Source organism: Phalacrocorax carbo, chromosome 4, assembly GCF_963921805.1.
Source record: "Phalacrocorax carbo chromosome 4, bPhaCar2.1, whole genome shotgun sequence".
Lineage (NCBI taxonomy): Eukaryota > Metazoa > Chordata > Aves > Suliformes > Phalacrocoracidae > Phalacrocorax > Phalacrocorax carbo.
Window position 1 is genome coordinate 42,807,671 of NC_087516.1, and position 22,655 is coordinate 42,830,325.

General features: G+C 38.7%; 1 protein-coding gene across 10 annotated transcripts in view; it reads left to right on the forward strand.

Moving 5' to 3' along the window:
• The window catches only part of NEK1 (NIMA related kinase 1), a 53,623-nt gene extending 44,853 nt beyond the window's left edge, over positions 1-8,770 (forward strand). For all 10 annotated transcript variants that reach the window (XM_064449729.1, XM_064449726.1, XM_064449733.1 and 7 more), the window contains 5 exons: positions 1,433-1,587; positions 2,445-2,656; positions 4,841-4,974; positions 5,255-5,387; positions 7,368-8,770. In XM_064449729.1, the coding sequence (XP_064305799.1) occupies positions 1,433-1,587; positions 2,445-2,656; positions 4,841-4,974; positions 5,255-5,387; positions 7,368-7,381 (648 nt within the window). In that variant the 3' untranslated portion in view covers positions 7,382-8,770. The remainder of the gene's footprint in view (positions 1-1,432; positions 1,588-2,444; positions 2,657-4,840; positions 4,975-5,254; positions 5,388-7,367) is intronic.
• Positions 8,771-22,655: the final 13,885 nt, after the last annotated feature.

Below are 22,655 nucleotides of genomic sequence, written 5' to 3' on the forward strand. Positions count from 1 at the left end.
TAGATATGCTTTATGATGAAGTTCTACAGTGTATCAATAGGAACTGCTTCAATATGTCACTTGTTACTGCATATTTGGCGTGTGTTTTGGCCATAAGTGTTTGTCACGGAATTGTTAATGCAGTACCAGATGAGCTCTACATAATAGCAGAGAGCTTGGAGAAAAGCAGCAGATGTGGTGTTACTGCTGCAGTAGGCTTGATGAAAGAGAGCAACAAATTCCCTTTCCTCATTTGGTTGCAGCAAGAGGATGTTCAGTACTCTGCAGTATCTGCAAATGTAACTTTCTGGAGTTTCCCAAATACACCTCTGCTGCAGTTCTTAGCCAGAAACTAAGGAAACCTTTAGCAGGGAGCAGGGCAGACAGAGTTGGTGTCCTAGCTTTAGGCAGGCCTGAATGCTAACAGAGGTAGGCTAATAGGAGAAGTGTTTTTCAAAATACCTGGAAACTTTCAAATGATGGGGTAAAGTCAGTCTTTTAATTACTCCTTTGCTGTGGTGGTAATGGTCAAAAAGGGTGGTTACTCCTTTCATGGCAATAATCTTCTGGCCATGTGCTGACAGAGATCTGATATTTGAGCATGTATATGAATACACCGTGCTGGTATGAATTGCAGCTGAGGAACTACTTGTTTTCATTAAAATTTAGGGGTTTTCATTAGGAGCAAATACTGAACATGCACGTATTCAGAGCTATACTGAAGGAAGGTGAGGATTACTGGTAAAACTTCTTAGTGCAGATTAGGTCTTGTTTATTAATACTGCGGTGAATATTTAGTAATTTTTTTGTGTTCTTAGGCATCTTAAAAGAGAGGTCTGGTAGATCGCTGAGCAAACCATTACTTTTGTTTCCATGTTGCTTTATTTCCATTGAACAAATGACTGTTGTAATTTTGAACTGCTTTGTAACACTTCTTGGGAGGGACTTCTTTCTAATACTATGGAACTGCCTTGGAGTATACAATAAACAAAAGTCACTGTTTTCAGTAACCAACCTAGAGAAATAATAAAATGTCATTTAAAAAAATATTCCTTTGTCAGCTACTTAAAATGGTTCTAAGCTGTAAGTGATTGACATGCATACATTCTAAACAATTGCATGTATATATCAATCTACTGCAACATTCCTTTTCTTTAGATAGCCATCAAGCTAACAAACAAATCTAAACAAAACCAGGATCTCTAGGTCAGTTGATGTTCTTAAAGCTTTTTAATCACTGTAACCCATAAAGGCAGATGGAATGCTCTCCTTTTAGCTGAGAAGCAAAATTCAAGATGTCAAATTTTCAACAATTAGAGTATCTGTGCTGGACACATTATTTTGAAATTGACCTTCAAAAGAAAAAGGACAAAAAAGTCTCATTTTCAATTATTTTGTAACCTCAGACTGTCTTTTGTATTGTTACCAAACAGGCTTTCTGTTGCCTTTGCAGATGTTGAGAACGTGTTCGCTCCCGGATCTTTACAAACTGTACAGAACTTTAGTCGATGTTCCCAGTGTAGCAGATGTGCAGCATCAAAATAATCTCGAAATAGATGATACGGAAGATGAGCAAGCTAAAGAAGGACCCTCTGATTCTGAGGATATGTGAGTGTATCACAGTTATCAAGTATTTCAACAGGCATCTTAGATCAAAAATATTTTTGGTTAGACGATAACGGTTACACTCAGCAAACCAGCATGGGGTTTTTACCCAAATTTTAGAAATCTCTATTGAATCACCAGTTACTTTGAGTCTTGTTCCGGAAAACTGTGAAGCTAATGGGATGTACTGCTTACAACAGCTGTCTGAATTTCCTTTCCAAATTCCATCCAAGTTGCTGTTCTGTCTGGCTTCTGCACCTTGCATTCTGCTGAAGCAGATGAAAGTTGATGACTACGGCTCTCCAGAAATAAAGATTTCTTGAATATTTCTTTTCTTCGTGTGTTCTGGGAATCTCACTTATCTATCTTCTCTACTGTTGTATTGGGATGTCCATCAACTCATCCAAATTCTTTCCGTAGCTTCAAAATCTGACCCTGGCCCTTGACTACCCCCTGCAGCTTGGGTAGTCTGCAGAGATAAAATCATCTGGTGTACGTATTCTGATGAGATCTAGATCTCATTTTGCTCCACTTTTTTATCTGGATTGGGAATGTTATACTTGCCAGGGCTCTAAAATAGTGCATGAATACAAAGATATTGAAATCATCTTACTAATGAAGTTGAATTGAGGACCTGTCATCATCTTTTTACAAAACGGTCTGGTGTCTGTTTAGCTAATCTTTATTCCTTCTGTCTTGCATGATAAAATGGTATCAGTGCTGTAATCATGTTGGTCTGAGGAGACAAATATTTGCTACAGTGGCTTTCCAGTTTGTCGGCTTAAAGAAATGAGCTCTCCCTACAGGGTTTGTCATGTGAAGTATTTTAATTATATAAACTTTGTATCATTTTATTTTAGTATGTTTGGGGAGGCAGACACAGATCTGCAGGAACTCCGGGCCTCAATGGAACAATTGCTTAGGGAGCAGCCTAGTGAGGAATTCAGTGAAGAGGAGGAGTCTACTTTAAAGGCTAATGTCATTGAATGCATCACAAATGGTACAGAGCTGGATGAAGGAGATGAAAATAACCCCAGCAGTGAAAGTGCACTTAATGAAGAATGGCAGTCAGGTATAATTTCTATTATGCCTATAGGTTATTTATGGACATTAACAGTCGAACACAGACCAATGATTTTGCATTGTATATGTATAATGAAATAAAGCTCTGATTAGTAGTTTTCTTCACGTAAGTTTAAAAAAATCAGATAACATTTAGGCTTTCTGAATGTTAAGGTCAACATCTAATCAACATTCAATGTTGCAAATTAAATGTTGGCTATTTGTTAGGCAGTGATTATAAGTCACTTTTGCTCTAGTTGTCTAAAACTTATCTTCAAGGAAGATCAAAGACTGCACACCATATGTTTTGAATAATTCATGACTGCAATGTAAGAGTGACAAAGAAGTAGAGATTGACAAGAGTGGAGTATCTGGGATCCAGCTTACATTACAGTTAAGTAATTTAACAGGCAGTCAAAAGGAACATGGAGTTATTAACCTTGCCCTTAGCCCAAAATAGCTTTTAATGTAGTCAAACTAAAATGAGACAGAAAAATGTATTATTGCCTTTAGCATTTTGCATTAGCTATACACAAGTGTCCTGAAGTCTCAGTTCTTTTTTTTTTTTTTTTTTAAAATCCTGGTTGAAATTCAAGTACTTTACTACTCCTGTAAAATGAAGTGTGTTTAGAAATATAAGTATAAAAAGATGTAGAAAATCAATAACTACTCTAAAACATAGCTTTTGTGTAACTTTGGTTTATTGAAGACTATTTTAAACAAAATGAAAATCTGTGAATATACCTGTAACTTATCTATATAATACATTCCAGTAACTATTTTAAGGTAAAATAAACTTAGGTGATGTCATCTTCTTTCCTTTTTCAACAGTGCTGATGTTACACACTGATAACATGCAGTACTATCTGTTTCTGTGATTCTGTTGTCATTGCAAGTGTTATGGTATTTGGTGCCAGTGTCCCAGCTTCTAGATTCATGATATTTTTGTAGGAATCGCAGGTGTCATTGCTGGGGGCAGGAGGAAGGCCTTCAAAACTCAGGGCAACAGATAGAACTTGAGATCTCCAAGATCCAGAAGTCAAATACAGGATTAGAAGTAATCTAATGGGTTTTTAACCCATATACAACTTTTCTTTTTATTTCAATGATAATTTCTTACTGATGTGACTGTTGATATTTGAATCAAGGATATGATTTGGTCAGGATTATACATTACACTAGTCATACATAGGAATTGAAAGTAGTTGAGTTTTAATACTAACTCACAGAGTCTGTGACATACCTGGCAATACTACTTTTTTTTTTTAAAGATTTGATAATATAAGCTCTGAAATCTAAAAAGTTGTATATTTTTCCCTGGGTAGATAAGTCCTTTCATAATTCAAACACCTAAGGAAGTGTTTTTCTTGGGAAAAAGCAGTTTGCATTTTATAATAGGATTTTATATAGGGATTCTATCTTGTATTTTTAAAATAGATCATTTTTTGTTAAACATACCTAATGTTTGACTGTTACAAACCCATTCATAAGGTTCTGTAGCCCATAAGTAAAATCATCCCAATTTTCTCTCTCACATTTATTGCACCCGTTGGCATACTGAATTTGCTACGCAAAGGAGATGCACTCATAAAAGAATGAGGAACTTCTGTAACTAAATTAGTACTGGGTTTTGTAGACTTGCTCCATGGAACAAAATGCATCTCCATGAAGAAATTAAAGAACTGATTCCTACCTTGCATGTCTTTATTGTCTTCTAGAAGACAGGTGCTTCATTAAGAGGGTCTTTTGCCTAGCATGGGACAAGCACTGAACCTGGCATCAGTTCCACCTCAGAAATATGTGGAATGGTTACATGGAACTTGACCTACTGACATTGCTTTGCTAAATGAAAGTCTGCTTTAAGACCATGCCTTGTTTTCCTTCAGTATGAATGCCCTTATGGGTAACTGTCAGAGTGGGGTTTTAGAGGAGATAGCTAGGTGCTTCCCATTTAGGATTCAGACTTTCTTTGCTGTCAGGAAAGGGGCTGTTCCTGTTTCCTTGCAGGTTGTTCAGAACATCTGCCAACATTGTCTAGTGCTCCTGAGCTTACCTGCTTTCATTACGTCTAGAGCTCTGTGTGGATATCAAGTTTAGGGACATAGAAACAACATGAAGAATGTAAAAAAAAAAAAAAAAAAAAAAAAAAAAAAGAGAGAGAGAGGGTTTTAGCTGTTGTTTTCTTTCTTTATAGATAATAGTGATGGCGAGATTGCCAGTGAATGTGAAGAATGTGATAGTATCTTCAGCCATTTGGAAGAGTTGAGATATAACCTGGAGCGGGAAATAGGCTTTGATAAATTCATTGAAGTTTATGAGAAAATAAAGGTTTGTGGAATAACCTCAAGTGGAAAATATTTTAAGAAACAAGTACCTAGGGCTGTTTACTGTGCCAGTAACTAACTGCATTGTGTGACTAGAATAAATGCTTATTTCTTTAGGTTTTTTATTCTGTTTCCACACACTAAAATATTAACAGAGAAAATGCCAAGCCAATGGATTAAAGAGGAAAACTTTGGGTTTAACCATAAATTGCATTTAATAAATTTGAACTATTTCATCCTATACCCATTTTAATTTTGGCAATACGGATTGTCCTTTCTCCCAGGCTATACATGAAGATGAAGATGAAAATATTGATACTTGTTCAACCATAGTTCAGACTATTCTTGGGAATGAACACAAACACCTGTATGCCAAAATACTTCACCTAGTAATGGCAGACGGAGCCTACCAAGAAGGTAATCGCCCTGTATCCTGGCAATTATGGCTTGTCTTATGTTCTTTCTTGGTCATATACAGTAGGTTCCAATATACTTTTAAAACATATCTGTGCTTTGTTATATTAGTTGGATAAATTGATAAAAATAATGTTTTTCACAAAGGGTATTTTTATTCCTGCAACAAAACGTGGCAAACTTTGATTAAGCATGGTGACCACTCTGATACCGTACAGTCAGCTGTAACAATAGATGTCTTATGGAAGGTGCAGTGCAATTCTTTAATTTCTGTAAAACAGTTATGCAGATCGGGAAGATGGAAGTCTAGAACAAAACTTAAATATAATTTTACCTTAAGAATTTGAATTATGAATTTTATTAATTTTTAGCTAAATATTCTTGTTCTTTCCAAAACTCTACTTGTAACAGGTTGCAGTACTTTTGGAAAAAAAAAAAATAATGTGGTTCTTTAACTTATAACTGTTATTTGTCAGAAGAAAGTGATGTGGAGGTACCATCCATCTTAGTTTCCAGACGGCTCAGTAATACATGAAGAGAACTTATCTTGCTTGGGAGCCCTGCCTAGCTTAGCACAGATTACTAGGTAGATGGTTAGTTCCGAGATCTTTCAGAGTCACTCTGTGAAATACCACAGAGACCACTATCAATGAGGAATGGTTTTGGTTGTTTTTGTTTTTTTTTCCTCTCATGTCAAAAACCTAACCGCAGTTATGTGATTTTTAGATTTCTAATGATGAAAGTCTCTACTGGAGAGTTAAAAAAAAATCTAAAATCTCAGTTATTTTTATAGAAATCAGAAGCATTATATATTGGCTTTAGAAATGTATGCAGTAGCCACTATTTGATGTATTTCAATTTTGAAAAAATAGATTCTAATGCATGTTAACCAATGTGTACCTTCTGCATCTTTTAAATTCTGTTACAAATCATACAATGGTTTAGGTTGCAAGGGACACTTAGAGGTCATCTAGTCCAAGCCCCCAAATGTGGTACAACAGCAGTGAATAAAGGGTTAAATAAGATTATGGTTTTCTATGGTTTTTATATGTAAATCCTTGGGGGGGCAAAAAGTCTTCAAAACTAGTTTTAAAAACATAATAATTCTTTTTAAAAATTCTAATACAAATTACACTTTCCCAGTTTTCTTTGCTACTGATATAGGAGCACTCAGTAAGAACAGCCAGTACCAGGTAGTTTTTCAACCACAGTTTATTGATTTAATGACCGAACGGGAAAGTTATATTGTAGCAGTTCGTTTTCCAAGTGTCCAAAGGACTGGCAATATAGAATGAGAAGAATATGGCAACTGTAGTGTTACCAGTTTCTTGTCCCTGCCACTTTACCTTAAGGATATTTTAAAACTAGTACTAAAAGGCTGAAATGACAGTTTGCTGAAGTGTTGTCATACAGATTGTAAGCTATTGTCTGAGTGAATCCTGTTAAAATGAGCAGACTTTCATCTTGCAAAATGCTGATTAATAAGTGGCTCTTTTTAATAGCTTAAGTTTTAATTTGATATTTTACAAATCTGTCGTAGCATACAAACATATAAAGAGAAAGGACTTTGTTACATTTCAGACCTTTAAAGAAAAAATCCTATGCTAATAAAGGTGAATAGAGGACACGTGACTGTCGGAAGCATGTTCATGAGCTTCTGTCTCAAAAGTTTTATACTCTTCAAATAAAAACCAGGAAAAAAAATCGATATTGCTCTTTACCAAGAGGGTTGTTCTAACTGAAGCAGGCCGCTTGAGATGAAACTATCTTAAATTCACTAATCCAAGAAAGATGATTATTTGCACACATAGTGCTTTCAAAACAGTTTGGTAATGGTCACCTCACTGGTGACTGGCTGAGGGAATTCTTGTATTATTGCTTACTAAATTGTGGTTTCTAGTTTGTTTTGTAACCCCAGCTTGATTTTGTGTGTGTGTCTGACACATTTTCATCCTGTCTCTCCCCCTCTCCTGCTTTTTACAGATAATGATGAATAAACCTGACTCAGGAAATTCCTTGATGCTGTAATACATATTGATGTTTGAAGTCTGCACAGCTGAAAAACAAATTGTAGTGGAGAATGTAACATTGGGCAGGAGAAGCAGAAGATTCCAAAAAAGAATGTTGATTGTATGAAAAAGAGGAAGAACATGCCTTTTAAAACTGAGATACCTATACACTTCTCATGTATGTACTTGCATATGTGCTCATTAAATATTAGATGCCCAGAACTTTAAAAAAAAAAAACAAACACAAAACAAAAAAACTCCAAACCTGTAATCTCTAAAATTCCAAAAGAAATACAGAAAGGAGTACCTGGAGGTACTCTGATACAAAACTGAGACCTATAACATAAAACAGAATTTGTGCCAACAGTTGGCTGGTACAGTTAAGCAATTGGAAGCACTACTGTGTTGTGGAGGTACCCACATCTAGCTATTTACTTACGTACTTAAAATAGCCTCCCTATACACCTACATAAAGAAATTACTTCATTTTTATTGGCCCTTGTCATTGTATTTTAATAGAGTCTTAATCTAGTTGTCCCGTTTGAGTATTTAACATTTTTCTTAATAAAAAAATTGTTGTCTTTTGAAGCTGCAGGCTTCCGTCACTTGTTAACCAGTGTCTTCTGAAATCTCTTAATGGTGTTTGTAAATCAAGGCAAACTTGTACTTCAGTCATTGTTGAAATGTCTGGAGTTTTTTGAGATTGCAAAATTCATTTGGAGCTAGAATACTTTTTCCCGAGTGTTTTTCTTGCCCTTCCCAACATCCAAAGTATTTAGCTCTGTTGAATTTTGTAATCTGGTCAATGATAATACAGTATGCTGTTGAATTGAAAGGAGTGGGGTTTTTTTCCAGTTTATTTTTAATTTCTTACTGTTACACTCATAGCTCCAGCAAGTACAGGGGAAAATGAAATATTGCAGGCACAAGAGCTATGTAATACTTCTCATCTTTTGGCTCATGTTCTGTAGCTTGATTTCCAACACCCCAAAAGAAAAAGAGGTTTCCTCTGACCCACATTTCCTTGTCCCTTGTGTCAAAGCAGTACTATACAGGGGAGAAATTAGGTACACTGTTGTTTTCCAGTCATCATCTCTGGAACAGCTTTATTGGCTTACCCATACAATAAATCTCATGTTACAAATCTGATGAACTGTCAAACCTCCAACTGCCCTATTGGAGAACAACAGATATTTTGTTATTATTTTTTCCAGCTACAACCAGTCACAACCTAAAACTGTCAAAAGTTACTTTTCCACAAAGAAAAATCAAGTATATACATACATATATATATATTATTTAGAACTGTCAAAATATGTACATGATTTTTGTATAATTGTTTTATGGTGGTGTTATTAAAGTTTTGTCCACTGAAAAGTGTTAATTATTTTTTAAACACATCCAATTCTTAAAGGTAGACCAAACTTACCCTGTTTCAGCTGGATCTTGGGAACCTGCGAAGAGAATAAAATTAATAACCATAAATGCCTTTAATATATTATTTTTTATATCCTTATTTACTTGATAAACACCTCTTGCTTCATCTGATGAGAAAGTATGGTCATTACTGGAAACAGTGCTGGTTCTGCCCTATGCTGCTTCTCTTCCCCTACCTTTTTTTTTTTTTTTTAACTTTCTGCAGTAAATTTTGGGGCTTTTCCTTAGGCTTCTCTTCCATTCCGCACTTCACTGCTGAATAATCTATTCAGAGAGATGATCTTCATGAGCTACATTATCCCATGACTTTTTGCAAATACACTCTTAACTACTCTAATGAAGAATGAGTGTGCATTATTTTCCTTTTTCAGGTTTGCTTTTCAAATCGTACCTCGCCCACCTTTTGGGGGAAGGGAGGACCCCAAACGTTTTAGATTTAGAAGAATACAGGTTAACCATACAGAAGAAAGGAAATGTACTAACGGGTATATTCTGCGCTCTATAGTTTTGAATTTTCTCAAGGTGCTACAGCCTTACTGAAGTTCAGGGTTGGAAGGTGTTTAACTCTTTTGAAATTGAAATCATATCACTATTGACATTCTTAATTTCCTACACAGTGTGCTGGCTTGCTTCTGGTAAGAAAAATTGACATAATCTGCACACTTCAAGCTTTACAGACATAGAGTCTTTTATCAATTAATGATTTGAAAAATATGTATAAACTGTGCATGGCTTTTCAAGAATAATCTTCAAACCTGCCAACCTATACGGGATATCCTTGAAATCCCTCAGGAGCTAATTTAAAACTGACACATAAATAAGTTTGTCTGCTGAAGTCTTATTTTTATCTGAAATTCTAAATCCCTACTTAATGTACGCTATAATGACATCAAGGGCAGTGTGACTTCAGGATGATTTATAGGTCTCAATGTACTAACTTATTGAAATTAGTTGAGCATTTGGCTTGTATTCATATTGCATTCACTATAAAGAATTTTCTGTTGTAATTCTAGTAGCAAATTGAGATATAGAATGGTATTTTTGTTCAAAAACCATACTCTGTAACCTGTTTCACATTGTGTCCCTTTGCTTAGTCTTACTTCTTGACCCTGGAAGCTAACCATAGTTCAGATGAGGAATCTTTTTAAAAAAAAAAAATCAAACTACAAAAAAACACCCACAAACAAACAAAAATCCCCCCACATACACCCTTCTCAAAACACAACCCCAAAAGAACCCCACGCATAGTGCCTACAGTGTGCTGTCCTGCAGCCATGGTTGTTGTCCGTGCCACTGGAGTCTCCTGGGTAACTGTGCTATTTACAGCTGTCTGTATGCCTTGATTTTTCTGACTTTCACCAGAAAAGAGTAAATCCTTGGCAGGGCGGCAGAACGAGGGAGAATGTGTCCCCATGGCCTCTGGCAGGGAGATGGAGCCCTGACTGCTAATGGGCTTTGTTTTGAGCTGTAGAGGTACAGTACCCCTACCCCAAGCTTTGCTGCCTAGAACCTTTTTCGAAGAACAGAGCCTGAAGAGGCTTTTGCTCTTAAGTTTGCTGAACTTTGAAGTTATTACTAGAAGATACTTTAGAAAAATTTATTACCTGGTTGGGCAATGTGAACCTGTGCTCTGTTTCTGTGCTCTGGTAAGCGAACGGCTGATTGCAGCAACGCCGCAGCGAACCGTATTCCTGATGAGGAATCCTGCCTGGAGACATCTGCATCGCGTGGCAGTAATTCTGATTTCAACTTCTAGCGCTCCTGTCTCCCTTTCGCTCTGATTTGTGCGCAAATGCTGTATTGTTATTGAAGCATGCATTCTCTACTAACCCTTTTGTTCTACGGCCGTACAACCTTGCCTAAATCTGTTGAAAACTTACAAAAAATATTTTTGTAAGACTGCTTTTTTTCCCACGTTTGTTTGCAGGGGAACCTACGCCCTTTCAAAACTCCGCCTGTCCTTTCCTCCCCGAGTTGCCGGGCGCGTTCTTACGGCAGCACCCCCGATGCACGTCCCACGCCTGCAGGGCTTCGTCGTGGGGCGGCGCGGCTGCCGTGCCACCGCCAGGGGGCAGCAGAGCCGAGGGGCGGGGCCGGGGGCGGGGCGAGCAGCGCCCCTCCCGGCGGCGGGGAGCACCGCCCACCGCCCTATGGAGGGCAGAAACAGATCTCGGTGTGCTTGCAAAACGTTGTTGTTCACAAATAATTTACAAATAAAATCACGGAGAAAAATGGATTCAGCTGGGGAGCAAGGCTTTCGATAGAGCAGAGCTCCCCAGCCTGCGTCAGCCACGCGATCCACACAGTCCCGTCCCTGGGGCGCTGGAGGATGGCACACTATGCCCAGTTTCCCCAAATGACTCGATGCAAATTTAAATAAAACAAAAGATTACACTTTTAGCACAGTTAGTGTTGTGTGTGGTTGGACCCTGTGCCAGTCTTCCCCCCCCCCGGCCAGAGGGTGGGGTAGACAAGGGCCCCCGACTAAATTACAGAATTGACTTTCCTCTCTCTGCTAAAAGCACCTCATCGAGGCTCAGATGAAACTCGGCTCTACTTAATTTTAGTTACTGTGATAAACCGAAGACAAATATAGAAATTGATTTTTCAATCCTTTAAAATGTTTTTCTTCCCAAGTAATTGTGTGCTTTCTGAAATCTCATTTTAACGCTTGTTCATTCATGAGCCACGTAGGCTAAAATTTAGCGTGAAATGGAAACCAATGGTTACCATTCCTAGAGCATTTCTTTTTGCCATTTTTATCATAACAGTTTAGATGGAGTAATGTGCAGAGCTTAACTCCTAGTTTTAAAATCCATAAAGAGCTTCTTCCTTTAAATTTGTGTGTTAAGGCAATACATACTTCAGCTGCATTTCCAAGTTGATATGTTTTCCAGCTGAGCTGATAAGTTCATCAAATAGTAGCACTTTGAATGGTTGGCTTGTGTGAGTCTTAAAAACACTTCTTCAGCAATTAAAACATTAACTGAACTGCTTCCAAAAAGATATATTAATTTGTAGTTACTTGTGAGGCACATATACAGAGTTCAGCTGCTCCTGCTAAATTGCTTGCCTGGTGCACTCTTCCAGATTTTATTCCCTAGGCATTTTTAAAGCAAGATGGGATTTAGCTAATTCCATTAACTGTCTTTTTAACAATGCTGTTTAAAAACTCACAGAGCTGAAGACTTGGAGAGTTTTTTTTTCACATTAGCTGCACAACAAAAGCCAAAAGCAGGCGGGTTGCACGGTAGGAAAACTCCAGCGAGGCAGCATTTGCTTAGCTTCAGGACGGCTGTGACAGTTCTTTCGCAAGTCATCCCTGAGGTTGACTGTATCAAGTGCGAGGCTGGGGCGTTGCATGAGTCACTTCTGCTTGGCTGACGATGTTCCCTCAGGGACTATACTCAGCCAGGAGAAAACACAGTTCAGTTTTAAATAGCGCTGTGGCTCAAGCTGATGCAGGCATGCTCTGAGGATAATGGAACCATAATCAGGTCCCTGACATACCCTAATTTTTGCTGTATTCTGCAGACAGTCCTGACAGTAATCTCTTCTCTAGGGCAAGGGATGAAGTATGCATTTTTGCTGTCTCCTCAGCATAGGATAAAACTTCCCCAGATTCAAATTTTAGGCCAAAGCTCTGCGGTTCTAGCTCTTTTAATAAAACTTTAAATCTCAAGTAATACATCAGGGATGCTATTTTTTCCTTCTATCGCCTTCCCCATCAGCAGTCAAGAGTTCTCATTACTGTTTGTTTTATTGCTGCTAGAACTATTTTAAATGCTAGCAGAGTAGTTTTGCAAAAGTAAGGTAATGTAGCCTTTTTTCTGAAGAAGGGATTGATTCAATGCAGATATAGAAAAGACAGGAAACCTGAGATGGCATTAATGATGAGCTACAGCTCTATCCGTTGTGGAGCCATAGCAACATGACCGCTGCTGAAAGGGTCGGTCATTCTCCTTGTTATAAACTGCTGTAGCTGTTGTACTTCCTCTAAGCTCCGTTTATTCCTCTGGGTTGAGCTGTAGCAGCTCTGAATAAAGATGTCTAAAAGACACTAATGAAATGCATCTAACTTGCCATTATTGTAGCGCATTTAGTTGATCCTTTCCCACTGACATTAATTTTCATAACTTATGTGGCAGTTTGAAGTATTTTTGTCTTCAAACTTTGAAAGAGGAGATCAAAAGGTGAAGATTACGGCAGCTGAGTTTCTCAAAGGAGTGAATTTGGACTTAAGGTTGGACATACTTCTATGCCTTTTGAATTCTAAGAAATATTAGTATCTTTTATTTTTTCATGCGTAATAGTTTTAAAGCCTCATTTAGTAGATCTGTATTTTACTGTTAGTAAACATATATGGAGAATTATTTCCACAGCAGTAAAACATCGCTAATGTAATTTTTAGCTATTAATAATATTGCACTTTTTTTCAGCTGTTGAAAAGCCTGATTGCACTGAATTGTATGTCCTGTTCCACTGTGGACTTTAGTATACCAGTTAATGATCACAGTGCCCTGAATAACTTAACTCACCGTATTTGCTTGATTCACCACAGTGCCTCCTTTCCTCAGATGACCACTATTGCTTTCTCTACACTAGGAAATCTCTGGAAGAGACTCCAGCAAATTCTGACTCTAAAAGACAGTCGGATTAAGCATTGCCAGCTGGGAAAGGGAGCACAGTTCAACCTGGCCTGTGACCTTTGTTAACCATGCAGTGCTACTACAGTAACTAGTCTGCTCAGATCAGTAGCGGAGGGGTTTTCCACCATAAATACCAGTATCTAGCCATACGTTCAATAGCAGAACATGGATGACCACAGTCACAAGGCCTCTCTCCTCCCAGTAAAAGTAAGTTTGAGTCAAATCCCACTGTGAGTGGTTAAGATGCTCCTGTTCTCAGCTCTCTGTTCATTCCCTCTGCTGACGATTATCAGGACCAGCAGAATGAAACGTGCACCCACCCTCATGCTTCAGCACAAAGCAGAGCGTTGTTGATTAAACTGCTGAGAAGATGGGTTTGAGCCAAGTCACCAGACTCTGAGCTGCAGTTGGTGAGAATACGGGCACATCTTCCGTTCTGCCTATTCGGCCACAGGGAAAGTAATCCTGATCAGGAGGATGGGGTGTAACAGATGGAGCTATAACTTAAACCACTTCGTAATAGTTCCTAAAGCTCATCTGTCAAGGATGGTGCAAGACTGCTCATGCAGTGTCAGTAAGAGGAACTGATGTATGAACATACAATGTGAAATAGCCCAGCTGAGGAGCAAAAGCTGTGTAGCGTATAATGTTTATCTTGCATTAATCAAGCCATAATGTACTTAACACAATTTTTGTTTCCACTTGCTGGCAAAACTCCTCACAGATGTTTTATTCTGCCTTACAGCAGTTAAAAATGTGAGAGATATATAACTGAAATAGTTAAAAAAATCGTAATTTTGAAATTGCCTGGCTTATCATATGATAAACCACAGAGCTTGTTAGAGGGTTCATGCTAATCCATAGTAAGAAACAGGTCAGATCCCTTCCTACAGCCACTAGCTTTAACAAAGCTGTCTTTGATACCTCAACTCAGATATTTTCAGCTAAAATTCAGAAGCCTTCCATACTAGGCCTGTAAGACGTGGGCTGTCTCTCCTGTGCCCCCACTTCTGCATTTTTGTCTTAGTGGTATCTGAAGGATAAGCTGTTCACTCACGGTTGCACTGACGTTCATGGAAATTGCAGGTACCTCATTTCTGGAAGTCAAACCTGATGCTTTTTCAGCCTTAGGGAACTGTATTTCCATGCCATAGGGTAACAGAGAGGTCAGAAGGCTTTGTGATCCTTGGACAGAAGACTGCGTAGAGTAATAGAATGAACTGGGAAAAGAAATGTGCTGAAACCATCTGGGAAGTTTTTTGTGCGTATGAGACAATACGTTCTATACTCACTTTCTGTGACTAAGTTTACTGTTACCAAGGCCTAGAATTAGCCAAATAAAACAGCAGGGAAGCCTTCTCTGTGCTTCTTGCCTTCATTTCTTACTAACGTTTTTACATTCACTCACTCCCTCTTCTAATGGAAGCTGGGGAAAAAGTGCTGAGTGCAGCACTAATGACATGAAGAAAAACACTGAAGGCAGCAGCACTGAAGGCAGGGAGGCCAAGGTTTCAACCACTCTCCTGCCCTTGCCCAGGAAAATTTCAGTGACCTCTTGACACCTCCCATGGGAAACTTCAAATTGACAAGAGTATTTGCCAAGTAAATAGAAAAAATGGCATTAAAATAGTATTGTTTCTAACTTAATCCTCCTAAAGTCAATGAGAGTGAGTTAAGGTTCCCACAGTAGCTGTAACACACTAACCTCATTCTAGATGGCCGCATATGTGGATATGTATCAGGACTGATTAAAACCTACTTCCACGCACTAAGTAGTATTCACTTGGGAAACTGAAAATAAAAATGCCAAAAATGAAGCTACAGCGTGTTCTTTCTTGATTATCCTGGTATTTTGATTAAAACTACTATGTTTCACGTTATGCAGCACTACGTAGAGTCAAAACATTTTTTGTTTGTCCTATGAAAACAGAAGGGGAGGGCATTTCAAGTTAATTATAATCTGATTGTTTATTCTGCCATGTTTTTGCTGGGGGAAGTTACTCAAGAATGATTGTTGGGACACTTGGAAAATACTCTGGCTTTATTATCTGCCATTTGCCAATTTTTATTCTGAAATCTGATGATCAGGAACGGAGGGATATTACAGTACTCTACATCTCAACCATCTCCATACTATTTCTCCACACACCTGGAGAACGCCCCTGCTACCCAGCAACACTTGCTGGTCATTACTAACTCTGCTCCTGCTCATTAAGGGTATTCCAGGAGACAGGTCACTAGAGATCTGTGGTTTAGTTCTGGGAATCATCCCTTTGCTTCCTCCCCAGCAAATTATTTAATTTATCCTGCAGAGATAACTGCCTCTATACCAGTCATTATCTCCCCTCATTTGTCTTGCCTTCTCTTATCCTTCCAGTCTTTTTCGTTATTAGTTGCAAAGTCTTCACTGTATGAGGTAACTGCCTTTGTGCTCGCCACTCGTCATACAGAAAAGGAACAGCACAACAAATACCATAAATAAGAATGCTTCCAGAATGCAATACCAGGAAAATGCTCACTGACTGATGTGAACTGGCACATAGGAAAACACCTAGCGCAGACCATTTCCTGACAACTGTTTGAACACAGCTGCCTTAGCTATATTAAGGACTGTGGCATGGATTAAAAACACGTCCTTTTTTTAGTGTAGGTGTGACCTTGCAGAAGAACGGTGGTAGAACTGCATTAGCAGTTTGCAGTTATGCGAACAGGTTTTTGGCACACTTACCCATTGTCAGTGCCCCACTCACATCCTCATGCAGAGAGTTGCTGCTCGTATTTTCTGGGACATGTGGGAAAGCATTACTTGAAAATGAGTTTGACTATAGCTCATATAAAGTGTATATTTAAGAGGTATTTAAGGGCCGATTCTTAGCTAAAGGGATGGAATCCAGCTGCCTGTTTTCTTTGGCCCTGAGAGTCAGTTTGATATGATTTACATTTTCAGAGTTGGCTTCAAAAAGAAAGAGCTAGAGGCTTGGTTTGGAGGCTTTTTTTTTTTTTTTTTTTGTGTGTGTGTTAGTGAGTAAATATTTTACAGCCCGAATTCCTAGTTCCACAAAATCCGTGACTCCAGGCTGTGGGACAACATAAGTAAGCACAAAGGGTGGAATTTATTGCTAATAATGATCTATGAGATAAGATTTTCAACTAAGCCAGTGCAGAGAGGTCTCTTGCCAGATGTGTGGGAGTGAAAGTGACACAAATCTAGAAAAAAAAAAACCCTTTGGCAATCCCAGAGTGATTATATAGCCTTGTAGCACTAGCAGCCTCAGAGAATTCATTTTGCATCTCAATGTCTTCATCGACTTAAAAGCCAAGTCCCAAGCTTTATACAAGAAATACAAAATAGTGCCATGAACACTCCATAAATTTATTTCACTTCCTTAATCTTATTTTAAAGAAGGAAAGTTTGGGGTTTTTTTTTTTCTACATTCCTCTGACTGTAAAGAACTGTGGTAGCAGAATGGTAGTGATTCTGGAAAAAAAAATCACTAGGGAATTTGTCCCTTTATTCCCTTACTTTCATCCCAATGTAATTCAAAACTTTCCTTCAGAGTCAAGCTGCACTGGAAATCCTTTCTTTTTTCCTTCTAAGGTATCACAGACAAAACCAGCCGTGCATGGATGGTAAACTGATCGCATCCAAACCTCTGCCTACGTCCTTTCGTAATTGTACTAGAAATTGCAGATAACTGAAGCCATAAAGGAGCTTCCGCACCTTTCAGACAACACGAGAAGTATAAGTGGTGCTAATGGGAACACAACTTCCCTTGTAGCTGAGGGGACATGCCAAAAAGGGACGCTTCAGTCAAAGAAAATGCTTTACCTTGGAAGGAGGACACTGCTTTGACTAGTTTGGGATGGAGAGGTTAGTGCACTTTAAATGTTGTAACATGTTTTAATTTTTTGTATCCTAGTACACAAACTCTTCCAAAACCTATCTCATCATTCATGTATGTTTGATACCACAGCAGAACTGTGTAAGTGTGGCAGAGATGTTTGAAAAGTAAACATGCTGATAATTCTACTTGCCTGTCAGATAGCTCTGCCCAGCAGGCAGTTTTAGTAGGAAAATGCTTTTAAGGAAATAAATCTCTTTGTAAAAGCTAGCTGGGCATGTTTTTAAGAACTAACACGACAACTCTTTTTTTGTGTGGGTTGGGTTGTGTTTTTTTGTGAACTGTCAAGCCGTTGCAGCACTCAAAATTCTAAAATGGCTTAGTTCAGAATTTAAACAAGCTAGCAAATTCTTCTCGGAGATTTTGTCCTAAAACCACACAAGTTTCATATGGAAAGATGTCACATATTTATCCTGGAGCATCTTACCAGTCCCTGCTCCTAAGCCTGGGAGCATAGCACAGCTACGTTACGACTCTGTTCTGGGACAAAATCCAAACCAACTCTCACTGCAGAGGAGACCTAGGTGAAGGGAGTACGGTGCTTGTCAACAGATTTCCTGATTTGGACAGTAGGAGGAACTGCAGGACTGACCATAAAACACACACAACCCACAGCACAGACCTATCATTGGTGTTACTATACATTTCTCATGCTTTAATGACCAGAAAAGCACAAGCAGTTTTTAACAGTTGCTCCTCTGTAAATGCATTTCCAGTAACTGCTGTTAGAATAACACACCTAGAATAAGGTGTCTGTCAAAACCTGCACAAACTTCTGAATTTTCCTTATGTTGTCATGCAGTTGCCCAAAAGAGAAATAACATCCCTTAAATCACCTGTTGTGGAGCCTATGGTCTGAGTGGACTTGAAAATTTCTCTAGAAAGACTGAAGGGGTGCTTAATATGTTCTGAAGATATATTTGGTGTGAAAATGTGAAGAGGTCCGAGGTTCCAGCCTGCTACTTTTTAGAGGATGCTTTTCTGAGGCTTTGGCCAAGAATGTTTGCTCTAGGAGGGTTAATTTGAATGCAGGTCCCTCCTAGATAAATCAGCACAGCACTGTGAATTCTTCCCTAGTCATGAAACTTACTGACCAGCTTTTGTTTGCCTCAGGGATTTTAGAAGGTGAAGCTGTAGTGCATTTCTAGAAATACAAGATACAACAAAAGACAGACTGTAGGAACTGTACACCTCACATGATGGATATAGTCTTCTCCCAATGCCCACAACCTCCCTGTCTCCCTCTGCACAGTCCACGTGCAAAAGTACCTCTGACTCTCCTCAGCAGTTCCACCTCCTCCTATGTAATATTTGGGGTTTTGTTCAAATAGTATACACACCAGGTATTCAGTCTCCAGACATTCAGCTTCTTTCGGATACTTTGGTAACGAGGTGTGGTAATAAAGACTAAGTAAACTTTTATGAATGTTGAATATCCTTTATGATATTATGTTTTCACTTATTTAAAAAGAAAAAAAAAATTGTTTGGGCCCCACAACTCATCTTACCTGTTTGGGTTTTGAAAGCTCCAAACATTTGTCACAATGTTCCTCAAAGATAAAATCAGAGTTTGGTCACTCCAGCCCACTATCACTCAAAGTGGGTGACAACAGTTCTGCCTGATCTCAGCCTAGTCACTTAACACAATAATTCTACTTAAACACTTATATTATTATTCGTTTACTGTTCATACGAAACAGCTTTACCCTGTGAACTGTATGTAGCCTTTGCAAGTGGGGAAAATATTAATAGCTTTTTAATAGCTTAAAATTTGCTAACACTAGAGCAAACTATTAAAACAGCATGTAAGTATTCCAAAAAGTCTAGGGCAGTCAATAATTCTAAAACTACATCCTGAGTCAATTCTGAATCTTTGGGAGAGCAGATCTAAATAGGATTGGGAGATAAGTAAGAAATGATTCAACAGAGAAGGTGGCATGCTCTGTCCCTACAGGAACCTCCCCTGTTGGCACAGCACTAATTCTAGAGAGGCAAAGGAGCATTAGGACCTGTGCTGCAGCCTCACAGATGAGGTCTGCAGCTTATCAGCTGCCTGCAAGGAAGGAAAAAAGATCATTTGATTTTCGAATAAACTTATTAAGAATGGATTCCTGTATTTCTCTACCTCTTCTAAAGTCTTCACAGCTGTGCCACCTAGTTTAATTTCTTTAAATAAACATTCTCCTCTGCTTTTTCTTTAACTTTCTTTGTAGTAAGGGCAATTTCAAGCTGGCTGGTTAGTGAGACGCAGGCACTATGTTCCTACCAGTATAATGATCACTTAAATGAAGTTCTTGATGACCGACACACACCAACACCTTACTGCATTTCTACAAGGTACAGCAGTGGACACTGCAGCAAGGCTACGTGGATCCCATAAGCACCCATAAGCCAGTATGGGTTTTCCTGGGACTAGCCTGGTGGAAATGTCTTAAGGTAACAAAGAGCTCACCTAAACACAGAATTTGTAACATGTTTATTCTTTAATGCCACAGACACGTTTTCTGTTATATATTCCCTTATTAAGACACCGATTAAGTTATTACAAAGGCATCAATACGTGCCCCAACTTCACATTGTCAGAGACAGCTAGTTCACAATATTAATACACAAATAATACTCCCCTCAAGAAAACAGGAAACTAAAAAGAAATCAGAAGTCAAATGTCATCTCTGTCTTGTCAGGATTGAGATGCAAACAGGCTACTTTTGTCTATACCCCAAGCTAGATGCCTAGAATACAGAATAAAGATGTAAAACTAGAAGGCAAAATGTACTGAAAGCACAACTACCCGTTTCTCCTGCCTCCTCACAAATACAAGAACAGCAGAGATCCTTCTGGCAGGATGCAGAGCCTTAGAAGTACCTTTGTATTAGTCATTGATCTAGTAAAAGCCAGTTCACAACACAGAAAGTGCAGCAGGGGCAGCACAAAACTCAGTTTGCCAGCGAAAGGACTGAATCAGTACCAACCATGCTGAGCTCCATGCTGCTAGAATTCTGCCAGCAGTAACCGAGCTAGGCAATTCGAAGCTAGCACTAACTACAGTGCAGACATCTTGTAACAAAAACCCAGCCCAAAACCAAAGCACAACCCCTTCAACCCCCCTAAAAACACCACAAAACAAAAAACACCAAAACAAAAAATCCCCTTAAGTCCCTAATGAAAAAGGAACAAAGTAATTGAAGAACATCTTTGTTCATTTCTGCCAAGAAAGTTGGCCGCGCTTCGCTACGTGCTATACTTGCCAATATAAAGCCAGTGATATCAGCATGGCCATCAGTGCTAGACTCTTACTAAATTGACGTCAGTGGGAATTCTGCGTGGCCTTTGAAAGGAAATCACTGCATCTCCAGAGGTTATTTTACAAGACAAAAAGATTAACCTTTTGGGTCTCTGCTTGAGATCTGTATTGCATGGGAAAGATGGGCTAATGCAGACATTACAAATGGGGAAACATCATCCTTTCTGACAAAGAAATAGCCATAAAATAGTTTAGTACAAAAAAATGTATCTTAAAACAAAAACATGCTTATTCTTCTCAGTAGAAACAATCTTAATGTTAAAATTCATTCCTGAACCTACAAATGAAAAAGAAATAAATCAGACTACGACTACCACAGGACACTATCTTCTGTTATATATTCATTCTGATGGAACATAGCATGTCTTGTTCCATGATCCTTATTACCTTTGAGTCTTTTGTAGTCATCTCAAGATTTTAAGGATGGAATTCACAAAAAAAAATTAAATATGCCTTCATATGTTTATTCTCACAGGCCAGGGTTTCCCTACTCGGCACTCACTCAGTTTTGTTTTATGACTCCAAATATACGGACTGCTAACGTGACTTTTTCAGGCACATGGGTCATCCTGCCATCACGGTCACAATCTTCTGGGACATTGTGTAGTACTGGAATGGAGATTGGACCCGGTTTTGTTTTTCAGTGCATTAGTGTGTTTTCATGCATCTAATGCTTTTGCTCTTTCATGTATTAGTTTACAAATGTCTGTAAGTTTCAAAAGATTTGCATGCTAACAAGTGGAATCCTATTCTGAAATGTCTCATACTGCTTCTTGTTTAAATTTCCTAAGGAACTAGGTGTAAATGACTATAGAGCGCATCTGTCAGCCCCTCTTCCTAATTATTTATAATTCACTGGTGGACGCTGATGGAACATTTGTAAAGATATTAAGATTCTGTAGACTTCATGGAAAACAGCGGTCATATCCAGAAAAGATCTGAAATTTAATGTTTCCCCCTACAGAAAAGGATGCAGCAAAGGTCAAGCTATCTCTTCTCGTTAGCCTGCCAACTTATCAGTTAGCCAGTGTTGCTCAAAGCCAGGCACAGCAGACACTGCCTAGCATTTTAAAGACAGAGGAAAAGCTAAGGATACTTGGAAACGTGATAGACACAGGAATTATTACAGTAGGGTTTAGGGAGGAATAGAAAGTATGACTGCTTTGGCAGAGAGGGCTGAAGACATGGTGGGAGGCCTGTAGGTTGGTTGGTCCCCAGAAGAAAAAGGGTATCGGCAAAAGGGAAGGAGGAGCAGAGAGGACACAGTGGGTTTATTGCACCAAGGATGCTGGACACAGTAAAAAAGCAAGAAAGCAGGTGTTACCAGTTCTGATACTGACATTTCGTCTTTTGGTGCTCCGCCTATTGCCCTTTGCTTCTTCCCTTACCCAACGGCTTCCAGGTGAAGAACAACAACATACACTGGAAAAAAAAAAAAACAAGTTTGTGCCTGAAAACCAACTTCAGAAGTAAAATTTATTACACCAAAAATGTGTAAGATATATTTTCACAAATATGAACAAATATTAATAGACACACTAACTGTAGAAATCCAAGGATTTGAGAAACTGCAGGGCCTCTTCCTTCAAATCTGTGTTTTTGATGGTTCTCCACCCTGTGCAATCGCTCCTTTGCGTCAATGACTTATTAAAAGCTGTGCAAGGAACTAATGAACTGTACATAAGATTGCAATGGTTTCAAGGAGGGAGGTGTCCTTGTAGAAAAATGTGCAAAGTGCACACAGTTCCTTGCTTGTGGCTGGAAGTGAGAATGAATGAATACTTCGATGTAATAGCAATTCTGTTCGTTTCAGTCCCAGCGTCAGACTATTCCAGTCGCTCCGAGTCAAAACACTTAATCCGTAAGAGGGCAGTGGTGTACATCAGCACGCACACCCACAGTTTCTTACATAGATTGTATTTGTTTGAAAATTAACTACTACTGCTGCTGCTCAGGAAGTAACACATTTA